The sequence below is a fragment of the Mesoplodon bidens genome (genome assembly GCF_964165515.1).
Source record: "Mesoplodon bidens genome assembly, chromosome: 15".
Lineage (NCBI taxonomy): Eukaryota > Metazoa > Chordata > Mammalia > Artiodactyla > Ziphiidae > Mesoplodon > Mesoplodon bidens.
Window position 1 is genome coordinate 11,900,515 of NC_138171.1, and position 19,741 is coordinate 11,920,255.

Below are 19,741 nucleotides of genomic sequence, written 5' to 3' on the forward strand. Positions count from 1 at the left end.
GCCTGCCGATGCAGGGGACACGGGCTCGTGCCCCGGTCCGGGAAGATCCCACATGCCGCGGAGTGGCTGGGCCCGTGAGCCATGGCCGCTGAGCCTGCGCGTCCGGAGCCTGTGCTCCACCACGGGAGAGGCCGCAGCAGAGTGAGAGGCCCGCGTACCGCAAAAAAAATAAATAAATAAATAAATTATAGCCATCCTAGTAGGTGTGAAGTTGTATCTCATTGTGGTTTTGATTTGCATTCCCTAATGGCTAATGATGTTGAGTGTCTTTTCACGTGCTTATTGTCCATTTGTCTGTCTTCTTTGGAGAAATATCTATTCCAAATATCTATTCCAGTCTTTTGTCCATTTTAAAATTGGGTTATCTTTTTTTTTTTTGTCCACGCCCTGCATCATGTGGGATCTTAGTTCCCCAACCAGGGATCAAACCTGTGCCCCCTGCAGTGGAAGCTCGGAGTCTTAACCACTGGACCGCGAGGGAAGTCCCTAAATTGAGTTGTCTTTTTGTTGTTGAATTGTAGGAGTTCTTTTTTTCTTTTTAGGGGTTCTTTATATATTCTGGATATTGTAAATTCTACTCTTCTGAGCAGCATAAATGCAAGGTGCCCAGGATTGAGCAGAATGACATCAAGCACAACCACGTTGCCCAAACATCTGAGGCCTACTGTACACCCCAGCCTAGCAAGCCCCATGAGTCTGAGTCAAAAATAATCCTAGCTAGCTTGTGTTGAACTATCACTCCGCACTGGCACCTGTATTAGCTCATTCAATCCTTGGGGGTAGTTAGTTCTATTAACCCCATTTTGCTGATAAGGAAACTGAGGCCCAGCGAGGTAACTAGCTTGTCCAAAGTCACATATAGTTGGAAAGTGGCAGAACTGGGTTCTGAACTCAGGCCTTTTGGCTTCTTTTCACAAGTCCCATCATTCTTTTGGCACTTCCTTACTTTCCGGCTCAATAAGATGTGCCAGCCTCACATTGTAATTTCCCTGCCCCAGCTCGGACAATCAGTTGTTTCTCCAAGGCTTGGTTCACTTTAGTGGAGAATGGTATTTAGAAAGCAAGATATGGGTGGTCAGTGCTTATTGCTACAGCATGTCATTTCTTTCTTTCTTTCTTTTTTTCTTTTTTGCCGTACCGCGTGGCTTGTGGGATCTTAGCTCCCCAACCAGGGATGGAACCTGTGCCCCTGCAGTGGGACCAGGGAGTCCTAATCACTGGACCGCCAGGGAATTCCCCCCTCCCCCCCCTTTTTTTTCTAACAGTGGTGTCATTTCTCATAGGCTCACTCAGTAGACAGAACTAGGAACTATATCTACATATAGTGTTTATAATTGCAAAATTTCACTTAAAAATCTGGACTTTTAGCTCCTCTTCAGAAACCTGAATATCTGATCATGATCAGCTGGGAAATTGGCAACAATCAGCTGGAGGATGGTAGGGGTTCAATAATTTTCATTTTCTCACTCAAGTATTTATTTATTTATTTTATTTTATTTTATTTTATTTATTTTTTATTTTTTTTTAAAACTTTTTTTTTTTTCCCCAGCAGATGTTGGGGATAGGAGTTTATTATTATTATTATTATTTTTTTTTTTTTTTTGCTGTGTTGGGTCTTCGTTTCTGTGCGAGGGCTATCTCTAGTTGTGGCAAGCGGGGGCCACTCTTCATCGCGGTGCGCGGGCCTCTCACTATCACGGCCTCTCGTTGCGGAGCACTGGCTCCAGATGCGCAGGCTCAGTAGTTGTGGCTCACGGGCCTAGTTGCTCCGTGGCATGTGGGATTCTCCCAGACCAGGGCGCGAACTCGTGTCCCCTGCATTAGCAGGCAGATTCTCAACCACTGCGCCACCAGGGAAGCCCCCATTTTTTATTTTTTATTTTTATTTTTTGTGGTACGCGGGCTTCTCACTGCCGTGGCCTCTCCCGTTGCGGAGCACGGGCTCCGGACGCGCAGGCTCAGCGGCCATGGCGCACGGACCCAGCCGCTCCGCGGCATGTGGGATCTTCCCGGACCGGGGCACGAGCCCGTGTCCCCTGCATCGGCAGGCGGACTCTCCACCACTGCGCCACCAGGGAAGCCCGAAAGTATTTATTGAATGCCTACTGTGAGCCAGGTACTATGTTGTATTACATTACTACTAATTTCTGGTACTATATAGTACGAGATGATAGTGCTCTAGTACTAGTTATACCTATACCTTATATGCTTGTAGGCAGTTGAGTTTCAATTGCCAGTCCTTACTTTTTATTGCTTTCTTCCCTCCAGCTGGAAGGAAAGCTGGACATGCGTACATGTCCAAGTCACTCAAACCTCCTCATTGAGGCTGTCCCCAATTTGCCGTCTCAGATGTCACTTCTCCATCCTCTAAGCTCTCTATCCCTCTCATAACACTCGCCACCTTCGATCCTGAATCACTAGTTTTTAGTTCATCCTACTCCTAATTTATTAATGTTCTCTCTTTTTAAAAATAGTTATTTATTTTATTTGGCTGTGCCAGGTCTTAGTTGCAGCAGGCGGGCTCCTTAGTTGTGGCATGCAAACTCTTAGTTGCGGCATGCATGTGGGATCTAGTTCCCTGACCAGGGATTGAACCCGGGCCCCCTGCATTGGGACTGTGGAGACTTAACCACTGTGCCAGCAGGGAAGTCCCTTAATATTCTCTTTCTGATAAGGAGGCTGTATGCTCCTTGAGGGCAAGGACTGTATCTGTCTTGCTTATGTCTGTCTCTGCCCCTTAAATCGAACATCAATCCTGGCACATTGTAGGCATTCAATGAAAATTTCAGTTGGAAACAAATGTTCTCTAATGAGTGTGCTACTAGTAGTAGTGTAGTAGGGCAGGTAATAGTAATATAATTGTGAGCAAAACAGGTATACTAGTTTTGTCCTCACAGAGCTAACTGACTTCTAGGGGAGAAAGATATTAATAAAAATCATATAATATGTATTTGTAGAATGATGTAAAAAACATGATCTGTATTTGCATTATTGTCCACAGTTGGCTTAATACATATACATACATACATACGCACCCTTAGAAAATATATAGTATCAGTTGAAGTTTTGTTTTTCATTTCAGGGTATGTCTCTCTTTTTTCCTTCTAAAATATGTCTTGCAGAGTTATGTAGGTTTACATTATCCTTTTTAAGTGATACATAGTAGTCATTATACTGGGCTACACCATTCCCTTGATGGACATTTAGAATGTTTCTGGGTTTTGTTTTTGCATTACAAACAATGATGCAACAGGTCTCTTTGTGCACTTATGCTTTTTCTCTGGTAGATTACAAGAAATCAAATTGATGGGTCATAGGCTTGCTTTTTTTTTTCATTTTTTGCTCTACACGTCTGTGTCATTAGAATTCATGCATTACTTCTGTGATTTAAAAAAAACACTAAAAAATAGATAGAAGTAGGTAGATGGTTCATGTTGTTGGCTTTTAGAAAGTAGAGGTGCCTAATCATTGTTACATGACTGTTACATAATCTGCTAATCATTATGTAATAAAATCTGAAAAGGATGCTCCTGTGATTCCATGTCACCAAGCAGAGAACTCTCAGACCCCCAGCCCTGTCTAAAAGATGAGAAACATGGCTCCCTTCACAGACTTTGGTATTTTTCTGATATGAAATGTCACCGAGAATCAATGGCCAGGGTTTCCTACCGGTAAAGCCTTCTTTAAAATCTGTTTTCTTTTTTGCTGTCACAGAACCACAGAGCTGGAAGGGACTTATTAGCAGCCTCATGCAGTCTTATAACAGTTTCCAAAGGACAGTTCTGAGTTGTTGCAAAGGCAGAGGGTTTGGGTAGGACAGTTTTTCTCAGCTGGAATTCCTGTAAACACCATCACCTTACAGGTGATTAAGACAGAAGCTTAAACATGAGCTGATAACAGCTGAAGTATAGGAAGACCTTAAGTGATGCTCAGACAGCAACAGCTAAATATAGTAATTGCTGCTGTTTGAATAGCTGGTTGCTGGTTCTCCAAATGCTCTCCCATGTATTATGTCATTGACTCCTGAGACAAGACCCACTGACTTTACCTGGGGACCCCAAGGCTGAGAGAGAATCCTGCAATCAAGCAACACCTGTTGGGCACCTCCTGATCATGTACAGAGCTCACAGGAAACACAGAAATAAGAAGCTCCAGGGCTTCCCTGGTGGCGCAGTGGTTGAGAGTCCGCCTGCCGATGCAGGGGACACGGGTTCATGCCCCGGTCCGGGAAGATCCCACATGCTGCAGAGCAGCTAGGCCCGTGAGCCATGGCCACTGAGCCTGCGTGTCCGGAGCCTGTGCTCCGCAACGAGAGAGGCCACAACAGTGAGAGACCCGCGTACCGCAAAAAAAAAAAAGAAAAGAAAAACAAAGTGTATTTAGATTATTACTATAAGCCAACTACTGTAATAAGCTGTTTCCATACTCACTTCATTCTCACATGAATCTCAGGAGGCGGTATATTATTGCATTTTACGGGTGAAAAAGCTGAGGCTCAGAGAAGTTAAGTAACTAGCCTAAGGTCATGCAGCTGGTAAGTGGCAAAGGCAAAGCTGGAACCCTCACTAAACACAGCTTGTAACATCAACAGTCCTCTCAAGTCTGGATTCAGGCTCAAGTGATACTGGGCACCTCACTTGCTCTTTTTAAGCCTCTGGTATTTCCACCTGTAAAATGGGGGTGAGGGATCCAATTGTCAGCTTCTGGTCAGGCGCAGTCGGGAGCTCAGCTCGCAGATCATCTCGACAAGGGGAGGAGGAGGCCGCGGGTCGCTCAGTCTGAGATCGCAGCTCCGAGCTACCATCTCCAGACTACAGACCGGTTCCCATGACAACCCGGCCAGCCGCCATCCTGTGACTGAGGGCGTGCGTCACTTCCGGCCCGTTTATTTCCGGGTCCCAGTCCCAGCAGTGGCAGCGGGCCTTTAGGCCCCAAAGCGGGACTCCGCGGTCTCTCTGCTCACTCTTCTGCCTCCCGCTTCTTCCTCCGCCGCCGGCGAGCAACGGCTTCACCCCAGCCCAGGGCGTAGCCTCGGCCGGGCCTCCCTTTGGACCCGCCTCCGAGAGACGTCACTTCCTGGTTGAGTGTTTCCGGGTCGCCGCGGCCCCGGGCTACTGGTGTCTGTCCCCTGCAGCCGGCCGGAGCTGCGAGAGCCCAGCCGGGCCTGGCTCCGGCGGCGGCCGCGGCTCCTTCTTGCTCCCCTCGGCCGGGGCGTCCTCGGCGGCAGTGCCGGGGTGAGTGCGGGGCGGCCGCGGGCGGAAAAGGCCTCTGGGGCTTTCCCCGGCGGAGGGGGGGGGCCCGGTTCGGCGGGGCTCTGCCGGCCCGGGAGCGGGGTCCCTTTGCGGCCTGCGGGGGCGACGGGCGGGCCCGTCTTTTCGGCGCTCCGGGGGCCCATTTAATTCTCAGGATCCCCACTCCCCTAGAGTGGCTCAGGGCAGCTCAGGAGGAACACCCCCTCTACAGCGACTAACACGGCAGGAGCACACCCCGATTCCACCGTGAGGCAGTTACCGCGCAGTGGTCCCCAGCTCACGCTCTGGCGGCATACTGGGGTTTGTACTCACTGTGTGACCTTGGGCAAGTCACTTCGTCTCTGAGCCTCAGTTGCCTGGTCAGTTAAATGGGGAGTGAACCTGCCTATTAGGGCCGTGGTGGGGATGAAGTGAGATGCATGCGAAGCACAGTCTCTGGCATACAGCAGGCGTCCAGTAAATGATAGCTGCTGTTAATTCATTCACGGACCTGTGGGGAGGGCCCGAGTTTGGGACCAGGGTGTTTTTCACAACTGATGTCGCACTCAGAGGTTGTTGGAATTATCAAGCTGGGAATAGCAGTCGCCAGCTTCTGTCCCCTGCAGGGAGGGGAACCTCCTTGCTTCAGAGTCCCTCTGCGAGTCGCAGCTGCCACTGGGGAAGCCCAATTTCAGCATCGCTGAGGTTATTTTCAGAGGTTTGGAAACCCTCTCTCTGAATCTCTCTGGAACTGGGTTGGGGTGTGGGTACCCTTTGGCGCTTCACAGCCAGTGGAAGGTTGCCTAGGATGTGTCTCAGGGGCCGCGGGCTGGGGATGAATGCAGAGAAGTGGGGTGCGGAGGTGGAGGGGGTTGTTCTGCGCTCCCCTTGCTGCTGTTTGGAGGCCAGGGAAACTCTGAGCCGCTTGAAGCTAGACCAGGGATACATAAACCTGTGGACTGGGGCGATGCCGGGCCCAAAATAGCTTCTGTCTGTGCAGGGAGGGGGCGCCTTCAAATGCTGCTTGGGGAATGTTTCTGCTTGAATGGGCCAGCTGAGGTAAAGCCAAGCTCATGCTTTGCCATCCAGAATCATTTCAATTCCGTTTAGTGAGGTTTTAAACAGATATAGCTTTCCTTTGAGATGTTTAAAAAACAGTAATTAAAAAGCCACCACCTCCCTGACTGCAATCTCTCTCTCTTCATTGCTTTGCTTTTCAAAGGGGGCCCAGATGATGGGTGCAGGAAGTGCTGACTAGGCCTGTTGGCTCTGGGCACCCGTCTGATTCTGTTAGGGACGTTCACGGTGCCATTTTTTTTTTTCTTTCCGCCACACTGGCACGTCTTGGCGTTCCAATCCTTGGGTTGCTTGGAGAAATTAACGGCTTCTGTCACCGGGCTGTCTTGGTCTCCTGTAACCACGCTGTTTTTGCAGAGAGTGTGTTTTTTGTTGTTTTTGCAGAGTGCTAGGAATAAATTGCTGGCTCTATGCTCAGAAGAGACACCAGCTACAATGCAGCCTGTATTCTCAGGAATGAATTCAGGAGGGATGATGTCAGCTGCTCTACCACTGGCCCGGCTCTGGTCGCCTCTCCTCTTGGCCCTTGAGCTTACGTCATAAATAGATTTGTGGCTCTTCCAGCCCCATTCTATGTGAGAAGATGTGAATTTTGCTAATACAGGAATTTTTAGAACTCAACTCTGCTGGCCCTGCCATAGTGCGTTGAGCCCTGACTTAGTTGAGCCCTTTCAAGAAGAGCTGTCCAGCAGCAGGACAGCTTTGCCTAAAAGCAGCACAGCTCAGAGCTTGAGTCAGGGTTTTGGCCTCAGACCTAGGTTCAGATCTCAGAGCCACTTCTTCCTAGCCTTGTGACTTAGGGCAAGCGGCTTGGCCCCTCTGAGCCTCAGTTTTTTCTTTTTTTAACCCTGGGGTTGTCGTGTGGATTTCATTGATTTTCACGGAGCACTTAGCAAAGGGCCCTTATATACTAATCCCTTGGTGAATGGTACTAACGGTAACAATAAATGAGTGAGATAAATGAGAAAAAGCACAGGCTGCAGGGCGGGTCAACCCAAGTTCAGATTCCAGCTCTGACCCATTCATGCGGTGTTGGGCAGGTTGTTTAATGGCTGAGCCTTGGTTTTCTTCCTCGTAGACTTGTGAGGATTAAACTGGGTGATGCAGTTAAAGTGGAAAGCCCAATGCTTAGCACATAGTAGGACTTCAATAATTGTTAGTTTCATTCTCTCCTTGCCTTAATTATCTTTTACCATTCATTTTCTTTCACCTGTTTCCTCACCTACCTAGGTTGGTTCAAGATTTTTCTTAGATGGGTTTCCTATCCTTGACTTTGGGACTTTGAATACCAACTGGGCTATTTGGATCCCTTTTCCTTGTTTATCTGCCAGCCATAAACAAGGGTGTGGACTGTGGTGTGATTACAGAGCAGCAGATGCTGAGCTTGAGCGAGGCTGACTTTGTTTAAAAAAAAAAAATCAGTCTCTATTGGCTGAAGGCTGACTTCCTTGGAGAAAAATCACAGCAGTGTTTTGGAGACTTGATGTCCCTCTGTTTAAATTGTTCTCAGGTGTACTAAAAAACCATCCCTGGGGCCAGAGGCTGGATGAAAGCTTCTTTTGGATAAATAAAAAATGGTATATGTATATGGTTTTTTTTTAGCAAGGACAGTGATGTCTTCTCTCAGGTTGTAATACAATTTTATTTTTTAAGAGAACATACATGCTTTGATACTGGGCAGTAAGCCCTTTCAAGTAGAATTCAGGGCAGAGCTTTATCTTCTCAACTTCTGTTCCCTGCTGTCCCCTACACACGCCACATTCCCCCCACTGCACCCAGCCTAGGGCCTGGCATAGGGTAGGTGCTGCATACTTGTTGAGCTCAGGAATCATGGGGTGGTGGGAGGTACACAGGTTTCAAGTCATAAGGCCAGTGGAATCTGGGATCCACCTTTTCCTAACACTGAGCTATAGAGAGCACGTCATGTCATGGAGCCTCGGTTTCTTCTCGCTCCCGCTGGTCTCCCAGAATTCTGGGGAGAGCTAAATGAGAAAGTAAAGCATCATTTCGCCTGTTTTATCAAACACCTACTGTGTGCCAGGAGCTGTGTTAGGCATCATGGTGAACAAAACAGACACTGTCCTTGCCTTTGTGGAGCTTACTGGGTATTGGCGGGAGACAAAGAAAGGAAGCTAGTAAATGAATAAAGTTGGTAATTTCAAATGGTGATTACCCCAGGGTAACGCAATAATGAGGGCCAGGGCAAGTGGGATTTACTGAGCTGAGGTTGTCAGGGAGAGCCTCGGAGAGATGACATTTGAGCTGAGACCTGAATGATGAGAGTGAGCCAGCGACAGGAGGAATCAAAGGAAGAACATGCAGAAGGAACAACATGTGCAGAGGTCCTGAGGTAGGGACTTCCCTGGTGGTGCAGTGGTTGAGAATCCACTTGCCAATGCAGGGGACACGGGTTCGAGCCCTGGTCTGGGAAGATCCCACATGCCGCAGAGCAACTAAGCCCGTGCGCCACAACTACTGAGCCTGCGCTCTAGAGCCCGCGAGCCACAACTTCTGAGCCCACGTGCCACAACTACTGAAGCCCACGCGCCTAGAGCCCGAGCTCTGCAACAAGAGAAGCCACCGCGATGAGAAAACCGCACAACGCAATGAAGAGTAGCCCCCGCTCGCTGCAACTAGAGGAAGCTCACGCGCAGCAACGAAGACCCAACAACGAAGACCCAATGCAGCCAAAAATAAATGAATTAAAAAAAAAAAAGGGTTACCTGGCCTTTAAAAAAAAAAAGGGTCTTGAGGTAGAAATGGGCTTGATGTGTTTGAGGAGCAGACAGAAGGGTCCTTGTGGGTGGACCTTAAGAGGGAAGGGAAGGACTGCTCTGAGGACCACAGAGACGTTGGTCAGGAGGTAAAATTTGATCCCACATGGATTTGTTTGCCTTGTGTGCTCCTCAGGCCTATTTGTTCTATTTGTTCCTGAAGCCTTGGGCTTCCTTGGCAGGGCAGTGGGTGGGAGAAGGTGACCTCTCTGTGTCCCTAATTCTCCTGCATGTCTTACCCCTCACCCCACAGTTAAGACCCCTGGGTGTCTCCCCAAAACTGTGGAGAAGCCAGAGGAGTGGCTCATTGAGACATGGGTGATTTTATTGACTTCCTGATAGTTGCCAGGCTTGTAGGCCCTTAGAACTTCTGAGCTGAACTCAGATTTGCTAAAGGACTCCACAGGTCCGTCCCATCCCACTGCGGCTTCTTTTTGGTCCCTCATCATTTCCCACAGCCAGCAGGACCCCACCCTTCACTCAGGCAGCAGGTGTTTATGAAGCACATAACCTGCTCTGGCACTGTGACCCTTACTGAGTCATTTGGTCGCAATCCCTGCACCCATGAGCTTGTGGTCAGGAAAGGTAGGACAGGCAAGTGTGAAAATGCATGTCCACCCCCCAGTCAGAGATTTTTGCATCACTCTGATCTTACAAGCATCCTTGTAGCACCTTCAGACACCAGAACTGTCTGCTTGTGTGTATCAAGGGCTTACTTTGAACTGGCATTCTGAAGAGCTTTCTGTACTGATTGCATATAATCCTTCCACCAACTTTGGACGGTAAGTGCTATTATTAACCCCCTTTTTCAGATGAGAAAACTGAGGCCCAGGTTGAGTAGTTAGCCCAAGTAACCTAGAAAAGCAGATCCAGGGTTCACACCCAGGCAGTCCAGCTTTGCAATCTGTTTGTAACCCCGATGCTGTGTTGCCTCACCTGGCCTGGCAGGTCCCTCCATGAATCCAGATTTGCTCCCAGCATCGTTACACCAAGAATACTGATGGATCTGTACATGTTCTACTAACAAGTGGCCAAGGAGACAGCAAGAGTGTATAAATCCTGTGTGTCCCAGCTCAGAATGTCCTTTCCTCTCCCAACAGCGGACTGTAAAAGTCGGATATGGAATTCCCTGGCGGTCCATGGTTAGGATTCCACGCTTCCACTGCAGGGGGCATGGGTTCGATCCCTGGTCTGGGAATTAAGATCCCACATGTGGCGCGGCCCAAAAAAACAGACAAACAAAAAAACCAAAGACGGATAAAGGCACTCTCCAGGACTCAGCAGCCAAAGGGGTCTTTTTAAAAAAAATTGCACATATGATCGTGTCCCTCTCCCCCTTGCTTTGAACTGTTCAAGGGCTTCACTTGGCTCTTTGAATAAAATGTACAGCTCTTTGAGACCTTGGGGTCAGGATCCTGCTTATGCCGGCAGCTTCATCTCCTGTGACTCCCCTCCTCTCTCTGCTTCAGCCACACTAGCCTTCTTTGTGTTCACATGCCAGGCTCCTTCCCGCCTCAGGAAAGCGGGGTGTGGTGGTTAAGGGGACGGACTTGGGAGCCAGCCTGCCTGGGCTCTGATCTCAGCTCTGCTTCTCAATAGTCCTGTAACTTTGGGCAAGTTTCTTGATGTCTCCATGTCTCAGTTTTCACATTTGTAAAATGGGGATAACAACAGTGCCTATCTCCTAGAGTTGTTTAAGAAGACGGAATGAGTTAGTCCATGTAAGCACCTGGCATGTAGTAAGTGCTGATAGTGTTAGCTCAGGGCCTTCCTCCCTGTCGACGCCTCATCCTTTGGGTCTAACCGTCGCTTTCTCAGGGGCTTTTTAACCATCCCCCATCCCCTTGAAACCAGGTTAGGTGCCCCAATCATATTTTTCATTTGTGAGCTCAGCAAAGTCAAGGACCTTATCTGTCTTGTTTCCACGACAACATGGTGTACCTCTTCACTAAATGTGTTGAATGAGCAGAAAGGGCCAGGGGCTGGTGGTGCCCGGTGTAGCTCAGGACAGCTCTGTGTTTCGTTCGGCCTCAGCAGCTACAGGCTGGGACGCGGACCATTTCAAGGAGTGACGTGCTGCTTATTCTTCCTCTTGCAGAACACTCTGCTGGTCCAGGCAGGCGACATGCCAGTGCTTTTAGCGATGTCCCTGCCTCTGACTCAGAAGCCATGGAGGAGATAAGGTAGCCCCCGTCCCTGGATCGGATCGGATGGGGAAGCCCAGTTCAATGGATGCCAAATACAAGGATGACTTATTTCGGAAGTACGTGCAGTTCCATGAAGGCAAAGTGGACCCCACCCCCAGCAAGCAGCGGCCTGGCAGTGATGAGTCCCTGCGGGTGGCAGCCTCGACCCTGCTCAGCCTGCACAAGGTGGATCCCTTTTATAGATTCCGGCTGATCCAGTTCTATGAGGTGGTGGAGAGCTCCCTGCGCTCCCTGAGCTCCTCCAGTCTGCGGGCTCTGCACTGTGCCTTCAGTGTGCTCGAAACGGTGGGTGTCAACCTTTTCCTCTACCCGTGGAAGAAGGAATTCAGAAGCATCAAGGTAAGGTCTGGGGACGGGCTCTCCACACTGGTCTCCCTTCTCCCTTCTCGCCCCTTCCAGTGCATCCGGAGAGGGTTTGTGCCCATCTAATCAACATCCTTCCTCTGCTCGCGGGGCCCCCCGGGTTCCCCACTGCCTTTGAGATAACAACCAGAACTGCCCCCGTGGCTGCCCACCTGGCCCCTCTGCCTGGTGTCATCTCTTAACGGGCTCCCCACCCCTGGCAGCTCACATCGGAAACTGAGGTTGGAAAGGTGGGCAGTACCCGGTCGTGCAGGGCCTTGGAGCCCAGGGCAGAGGGCTGGAGTTTATTCTAAGGGGGCTGGGGAAGCAGGCAGTGCCGGGATCAGGTTTACATTGGAAAAGAATCCTCCTGGTTGCTGTACGGGAGAGAGATTGTAGAGGGGCAGGAGTCGGCTGGGGAGGCCATTAGGAGGCTGCTGCAGGTGTCCGCGCAAGCGGAGGAAAGCAGAGAGCAGGGAGAAGGATGAACTCGAGACAGAATTCTGAATCATTCCGAAGGCAGTGACGGCCCAGGAGAGTTTCCACCAAGTCAGGCTCAGCCTAACATACGCTTCAAACCTTTGCAGAAATGCCAGGAAGGAATATTCTCATTGCTCGTGGGTGTTGTGCCTCTAATCCGATCCCCTTTCTTCACCCATGTTTGCCCTGCTCTTCCTCAAGCAGAGCCACTGCACCCCATGTAGAAAGCTAGTGGCTTTGTTCCCTCCGCTGAAGAAAGGAGCGCTGTGTCACTTCCCTCAGACCCGTGCGCGGAGCTGTTGGGAAGCATTAGCCTCTGCCTTCCGCGGTGAGACGCTGCCGTGGAGATCACGCCCCCTTCCTCTCCCTGCGTGTTCCGGTTCAGGCTTGATGGGATGCGCTCTGATGGAGGCGCCGTTCGTTGTGTGCCTCAGAGAGAAAAACCCGCCTCTCTTTTTCTACCCCCTTCCTTCCCCTAGACCTACACGGGCCCCTTTGTTTATTACGTCAAGTCCACATTACTGGAAGAGGACATCCGAGCCATCCTGAATTACATGGGCTACGTGCCCGAGCTGGGGACTGCGTACAAGCTCAAAGAGCTGGTAGAGACCCTCCAAGTGAAGATGGTCTCCTTTGAACTCTTTCTGGCCAAGGTGGAGTGTGAACAGATGCTGGAAATCCACTCCCAAGTCAAGGACAAAGGCTACTCTGAGCTGGACGTGGTGAGCGAGCGCAAGAGCAGCGCGGAGGACGTGCGAGGCTGCTCAGATGCCCTGCGGCGGCGGGCCGAGGGCCGGGAGCACCTGACAACCTCCATGGCCCGCGTGGTGCTCCAGAAGTCGGCCAGCGAGCGGGCAGCCAAGGACTACTACAAGCCCCGTGTGACCAAGCCCTCAAGGTCGGTGGACACCTATGACAATTACTGGGAGAGCCGGAAGCCGCCCCTGAAGACCTCGTTGAGCCTGCGGAAGGAGCCTGTGGCATCAGACTTGGGGGACGACCTCAAGGACGAGATCATCCGCCCGTCGCCCTCGCTCCTGACCATGTCCAGCTCCCCCCACGGCAGCCCGGATGACCTGCCATCCTCCTCCCCCAACAATGGCCTTGGCTTGCTGCGTGGCACGTACTTCTCCGCTCAGGAGGATGTGGATCTGTACACAGACTCGGAGCCCAGGGCCACGTACCGGAGGCAGGATGCCCTGCGGCCAGATGTCTGGCTGGTCAGAAGTGACGCCCACCCCATCTACCACAAGCGCTCGCCCCCCGCCAAAGAGTCCGCCCTCTCCAAGTGCCAAAACTGCGGTCTGTCCTGCAGCTCCTCCCTCTGCCAGCACTGCGACAGCCTGCTCGCCTGCTCCCCGGCCTCCAAGCCCGGCGGCTTCCCCAGCAAGGCCTCCGCCCACGACAGCCTGGCCCACGGGTCATCTCTGCGGGAGAAGTACGCAGGCCAGACGCAGGGCCTCGACCGGCCGCCGCACCTCCACTCGAAATCGAAGCCCTCCCTTGCAGCCACCTCCCGCTGTGGCTTCTGTGACCGCCCGGGGGCCGCCAACACCTGCACCCAGTGTTCGAAAGCCTCCTGTGACGCCTGCCTCAGCACCTACCATTACGACCCCTGCTGCAAAAAGAGTGAGCTGCACAAGTTCATGCCCAACAACCAGCTGAGCTACAAGTCCGCCCCGTTCTCCCATCTCGTGTACAGATAGACTCGACCTCGCGCCTCCCTGCTACAAGGGCTACACCGCTGACCTTTCTGGTTTCATGGGGAAGAAATGTTAACGCGTTGATCTCAGAAGCAGAGGCCTGCGCTTCACCACGTGGTTGGGGGGTGTGGATTGTGTGTCCGGCTTCCCCACCTGGGAGTTCCCGTATCGACTCAGATATGTCAGCTGATGGCTGCTTTGCCACCTGCCAAGAGAGACGGGTGGCACTTGCATTCAGATTCATTTTTGCTAATCACTCCCTGGTCCGTTCTTTTGTTTTTGTCTCTCAAAGAGGATTTTTCTGTCTCTGGGACTCTTGCCATGCCGACTGCTCCCACGGCAAAGCCAACTTGGACTGGGAAGGACCCTCCAGGTCCCCTCCAAACGCCCACCTGGAGTGGTGAGCTAGAGGCCTGTTGGCTTGTGAAATGAGCCCTCCTGCCACACCGGGCCTCATCCACTGGCTCATCCCTCCACCACCCTTTCCCAAACACGAGGATCCCCGGCGGCAGCCCCCCCACCCAACTTCCCTGCCTCTCCACGTATTGAAGGTGACCTGAGTCCAGGATTCGCATAATGTCATCCTGTTGCCTTCACAGCTCAGTTCAGCCTTGGGGTTTGTGAAGTTGGCTCTAGCGCTCTGAAGGGTGGACCTTCCACACTGGGACTGACTTTTTCCCCCCTTCCTGTTGTTTGCACATGCCTCTCTTACTCTACTGTAAATAGATATTTTGAGATTTATTTTTAAATAAATATTCAACTTGCTGTGTGTTTCAAAGTGGTTAAAACATTAACGATGTAGCTATTTATAAAAATGCCCCGGGTTCTTTAGTCTTCCAAGGGAGGGGCTCATGCCCTTCCATCTTGTATCCTCCAGTCGCCACAGCCCGAGGGTAGAGTGGAGATTGTAGGGGCAGAGGAGGAACAGAGACGATGTCCCCTGAGTTGGTGGAGAGCCACTGTCTTCCCTACAATAAATTTCTAACACCTACCTCCAGTGTGCACTTAGGGGGGTTAGTCCGGGCCGAGAGGTCTGTGCGCCTGCAGACTGTGACAACCTAGTGACAATTCAGGAACCTCACCCTGTGGATCTCCAGCCTGGTCTTTGCCGCTTGCTGAGCGTGAACCTTGCACTCCAAACTTCTTGAGTCTCGATTCAGAAGGAAAATCGTTTGGGATTCCCACCACCCCTCTCTCTCAGTCCTCTTCTCTTCACCTGTTTCCAGGATTCCTCTGCAACATTTGTGACCTTTTTGCACTAAAAGTGGGCAGGAGCCGGCGTGCGCCCATCAGACAGATGTGTCCTGAGATTCTTAGCTGAGCCTCAGCGCTTCTAAACCCGAAGGCCTCTTAAACTCCTCATGTGAATTGCTGACCCCGGATTTCCTTTTGGGGTGCAGAGCAGGAGTGGGGCAAGAATTTGAAAATAAAACTGCTTCCTTGTGAACTAACAGTATACTTTAGCCATAAGTGTTTGTGATGTACAGAATGTTGTAGGAATTTACATGCAGTGGGTATTCTGATAGAAGGAGGTATTCAGCTCTTGAGCAAATTTAAATCTGGCTGAATCCTGGGGCCACTGTGAATTTGCTGATGTTCTTCCAACTTAGTTGTGTGATTTTAAGGTTTTCAAAATCTATGGCTCTTTTTCTATATATCTAGTAGATCACGTGTAGATAGATACTCAATGTGTATATAAAGCTGAATTTCAACCAACTTTATTACTAAGACCCTCCCATTCTGGGGCATTCATCTCTGATGTTCTTCCTTTTCACGTTTCAGAAGTGTCTGTGCCTGTCCCAGTCCTGAGTTTTCTAGTTTTCCATTTCCAGACTGCTCTAGCACTACACTAACTCTTTTAACCAACCGTGATGCCACGTAACTTACACAGCAGACAAAAATAGGAATAACTAACTTGTCCTGGAAGAGAAAGGCCAGTGTGTGTATCATCACGGAAATACTGTGTTCGTGGACTGGAATAGGAAATGCTATGACCATGCTCCTCCTCGTTGTGTATCTTATTGTATGAGGTTGCTGTGACTGAGATAAATACACGCTAATTTAAAAAAGCAGATGTTTTGCATTTGATTTCTACCAAGAGTTGAAATGTTGAGAGATGATTTAAAAAAATAAATAAAATAAATTGTCTTCCATTGTTAAATGAAGTGTTTGGGGTTTTATGTCCCTCCTCCCTGCTGCTTTGAAGTTTGGGTTGCTTGGGGTTTTTTGTTTTTTTTTTTAAATTTAACTTCAGGAAAAATTTATTTATTTATTTATTTATTTATTTATTTATTTATTTATTTATGGCTGTGTTGGGTCTTCGTTGCTGTGCGTGGGCTTTCTTTAGTTGCGGTGAGTGAGGGCTACTCTTTGCTGCAGTGCGCAGGCTTCTTGTTGCGGTGGCTTTTTTTGTTGCAGAGCACGGGCTCTAGAGCGCAGGCTCAGTAGTTGTGGCACACGGGCCTAGCTGCTCCGTGGCGTGTGGGATCTTCCCGGACCAAGGCTTGAACACGTGTCCCCTGCATTCTTAACCAGGCAGGTGGATTCTTAACCACAGCGCCACCAGGGAGGTCCGGTTGCTTGGTTTTTTTGGTGTTTTTTTGTTTGTTTTTGTTTTTTTTGCTCAAGCCATGTTTAGTTCTTTAGTGACAGGACTCACATTTTTTCCTCCATGAAACTGACAAATAATAACAGCCAGCATTTGAGTGCTTATACTGTGAGCCAGGCATTTTATACGCTGAGACTTTACGTTCGTCATCTCATATAATTGTCTCAATCCTCCTAGAAGATAACATAAATCCTGTTCTGATCCCCATCTAACCAGTGGGGAAACCAAGGTGTTCAGAGTTCAGCCATGTTTCCTAGGAGTGAGACTGCAGACTCCAGGAGAAGTGATTGTTGGTGCTGACTGACAGGAATTAAATAACATTGAAGGGCGTTGTGAAAAAAATTAATCCCGTTTAAAATTTTTTTGATCCGTTTAAATGCCCTAAGGAGGATCCTGGTCACTGTAATGCGAGTTTGTCTTTTAACAAAGAGAAAGCAGGAGTCAGGCTGAGAACCTCTGGCAGAATCTTAGGTTTTCAGTTACCTTCTATTTAGGGCAGGCCATACTACTTTTCCAATGATTGGGGATTACTTTAAAAATCAATTTAAGGTGTTTTTAAAAATGAAACTAATATGACATAACATTGTAAATCAACTCTACTTCAATAAAAATAAATAATAAATAAATAATGAAGGTTGACTTAAAAGCAAAATGTATTGCAAAAATCTTAAGAGTGGTATAAGAGCAGCTGTGGTTTGGGACATCCTGTCTTTATGCACTGGTGGGGTGTCTGTGCCACCATGCTGACCACTCTGCAGGGTTGGACCCCACGAAGCCACTCGGCTGTCGGGGAAGAGACTGAACGGTTTTCTCCATCTCATTCACTGGCTGAGCAAATATCTAGGCCTTGGACCAGACCAAGGCCCAGGTGCTGGGTTTGGTTTTAGTGACAGCATAGGAAATGGCACTGCCATCCTGGCTACCGGGAACAGCAGCTTCCTAGAGATGAACACCCAGCCTGGGAGAGCAAAGGAAGCCAGCCCTCACTCCTGGATCTAAAGCGGAGCAGAGATGCTGAGCAGATTGCTTAATTTGTATATGTAAATGACAAGCATATTTAAACATCCTCAGGCCCACCAGTTGTACAACATTAATATTAGCCTTGCTGCCAGCTCTGTACCCCACACGACATTGCCAATTGGACCCCAATCTCTGCTCACCCTTTCTCCCTTGGTAATAGAAGCCTTGAATTTTACACATCTAGCCATCCAGAATAAAGACTGCCTTTCCCAGCCTCTCCTGCAGCTGGGCATGGTCATACGGTTATGTCTGGTCCCTAGGATGGAAAGATACTGTGTGTGGCTTCTGAGACATGTCCTTCCAAGAAAGAAGCTTGTTCTTCCCACCCTGGCTGCTCTGGCTGGAATGGAGCAGCCATGTGAGACTCTGAGGCAGAGGCCAAGTGAAGGGGGGTGCAGTGAGTAGCTGGAAGAGGCTAGGTCCCTGATGCTTAGGAAGCCACCATCATACCTGGCCTGCCCCACCTACCTTCAGAGTTTTATATGCGAGAAGTAAACTTCTATCTTGCTTAAACCACATTTTTTCCATTTTCTCATTTTAGAAACCTTTTTATTTACAAAAGAAGTGAGACTACTCTAATGATGCCTCATGTACATCGAACGCAGGACTTCAACAGTTCAACGGTTCACAACTTCTGGCCAATCTGACTTTTTTCTGTACCTGTCCATCCACTTCCCCCACTCCTAAGTTTCTTAGAAGCAAATTCCAGACATCTGTTTCACTTGTGAACATTTCAGTACCTGTATCTAAAAGACAAGGACTTTTAAAACAATACCATGATCACATCTAAATTTTTATAACAGTTTCTTAATTGTAACAAATATCCAGTCACTGTTCACAGGTCCAGTCTCTTATAAGTGCATACTTTTAAAACTGTGTGTTTGCGTTGGGGCCCAAATAAGGTCTCACGTTGTTGCAGTGGATAGATCTTTAAATCACATTTATCCTAAAGGCTGTCCCTATAGAAGGACATTTTCCTCTTTCTCTTTTTTTCCCTTGAAATGTATTTGTTGAAGAAATCGGATTGTTTGTCCTTTAGTTTGCCACAGTCTAAATTTTGCTGATTGCAGCCCCTGCTGTTGTTTGTCATGTTCCTCTGTTCTCTCAACCTCCTGAAAATTGGCAGCTGGCTCTTCTTTTTTTTTCCAGTTTCTTACTGTTTGTTTGAACATGTTGTACAAAGTAGAAAAATAAACATTTCTTCTGCAGCTCCATAAATAAAGGGTGAGAGGAAATAACTTAAGGCCTGGTTGGGGCTTAGTGCATAAGTAAGGTCTGGGTCCAGGTTTTCAGATATGCAGGTCTCCACTGGCAACAATTCTCAGGTCCCTTAGGAGGAGGCGGAAGAGGTTGAATGTGACAGAGGCCTCGAGACAGCCTTGGGACTCCTCCTCTGTGGCCTCCTGGAGCCGGCACAGCCAGTGGTGGAGGCGGCCCGGGGCTGGGATTCTGCTGTGGGCCGAGCCAGGATGCAAGCCTGAGGCTCGGAGTGGATGTGACGCAGCGTGTGCAACGGCTGGTCCAGGATGACCCCTGAGGACGAGTCTGCCACAGCACCCAGGACCTTCAGCGTCAGGTCTAACTCCGCCTCCAAGGCCACAGGGTGCTCCCACACCTGCGGCTGCCTCAGGTCCTGGGCCCTGGGGAAGCGGTGAGAGCTGCAGCTCCAGTTTTCAGCGAGAACGACTCTTCTAAGGCCTCCTTGGCTTTCTTGAAGCCCTCCAGCTCCCTTGGCAACAGAGATTGGAACCGGCCCATGTGGCAGCCCTTCCCGGTTGTGGTGGGCTTGGATGTGGGGACAGGGCCTGCTCTGGCCAAGTCCAGCATCACAGTCACCAACACCAGGACCCAAGCTGCAGCCATGGCTAAATCCCAACTGCTTGTTTGGCCCCATAGCTCTGCTTTTAGCCAGGTTCACTGGGCAATCCCAGCTGATGTGTGTAAAGTGAAAAGGCAAATGGAAATAGGAATCTCCACGTTGATGGCAAAGGCACCAGTGTGGGGGTCCAGTCGCCAAACGAGGTGAGCCCGGACCTGTGCCAGGAAGGAAAGAGAGAACTGAAATTCAGTCACAGGAGAGAACTTTGCTTCTGAGAAGTCCCTGTGCCTGGAGAATCTCCAGGTTAGGACTCCCGGGGGCAGCCTTTAGCTCGCTGACTTTGGGGAGCCTCCGAATGAGGCTGAGGCAGGTGGAGGGATGGGAAACTGGCTCGAGGACTCTCACAGTGGGGTAGGGACCTGGCGGGTGTGGGTGAGGCTGCCTGAGTGGCAGAGAAGGGGCATCCCTTGAATGTGCAGA

The 19,741-nt window shown here is 49.7% G+C and overlaps 2 protein-coding genes across 3 annotated transcripts; one reads left to right on the plus strand and one right to left on the minus strand.

Annotated features, from left to right (window-relative positions):
• Positions 1-4,686: 4,686 nt before the first annotated feature.
• On the plus strand, positions 4,687-14,579 carry SPATA2 (spermatogenesis associated 2). Of its 2 annotated transcripts, XM_081257331.1 has the most exons (4): positions 4,687-5,234; positions 5,424-5,552; positions 11,181-11,628; positions 12,591-14,579. In XM_081257331.1, exons 3-4 carry the CDS (start codon positions 11,293-11,295, stop codon positions 13,815-13,817), a joined length of 1,563 nt encoding a protein of 520 aa, XP_081113457.1. In that variant the 5' UTR covers positions 4,687-5,234; positions 5,424-5,552; positions 11,181-11,292; the 3' UTR covers positions 13,818-14,579. The 2 variants fall into 2 exon arrangements, with proteins under 2 accessions (XP_081113457.1, XP_081113456.1); XM_081257330.1 differs by lacking the exon at positions 5,424-5,552.
• A 4,152-nt stretch (positions 14,580-18,731) lies between these two features.
• Positions 18,732-19,305, minus strand: LOC308628283 (interferon lambda-1-like; the record flags this gene model as incomplete). The annotated part of the gene is given in 3 exon segments (XM_081255117.1): positions 18,732-18,880; positions 18,883-19,119; positions 19,122-19,305. Coding segments are annotated over 3 exon segments (570 nt in total).
• Between the last annotated feature and the right edge of the window lie 436 nt (positions 19,306-19,741).

Coding starts and splice junctions, on each gene's coding strand:
- SPATA2 (XM_081257331.1), top strand. CDS start 11,293: ATGGGGAAGCCCAGTTCAATGGATGCCAAATACAAGGATGACTTATTT. Junction 11,629..12,590: donor AGGAATTCAGAAGCATCAAG/GTAAGGTCTGGG, acceptor TCCTTCCCCTAG/ACCTACACGGGCCCCTTTGT.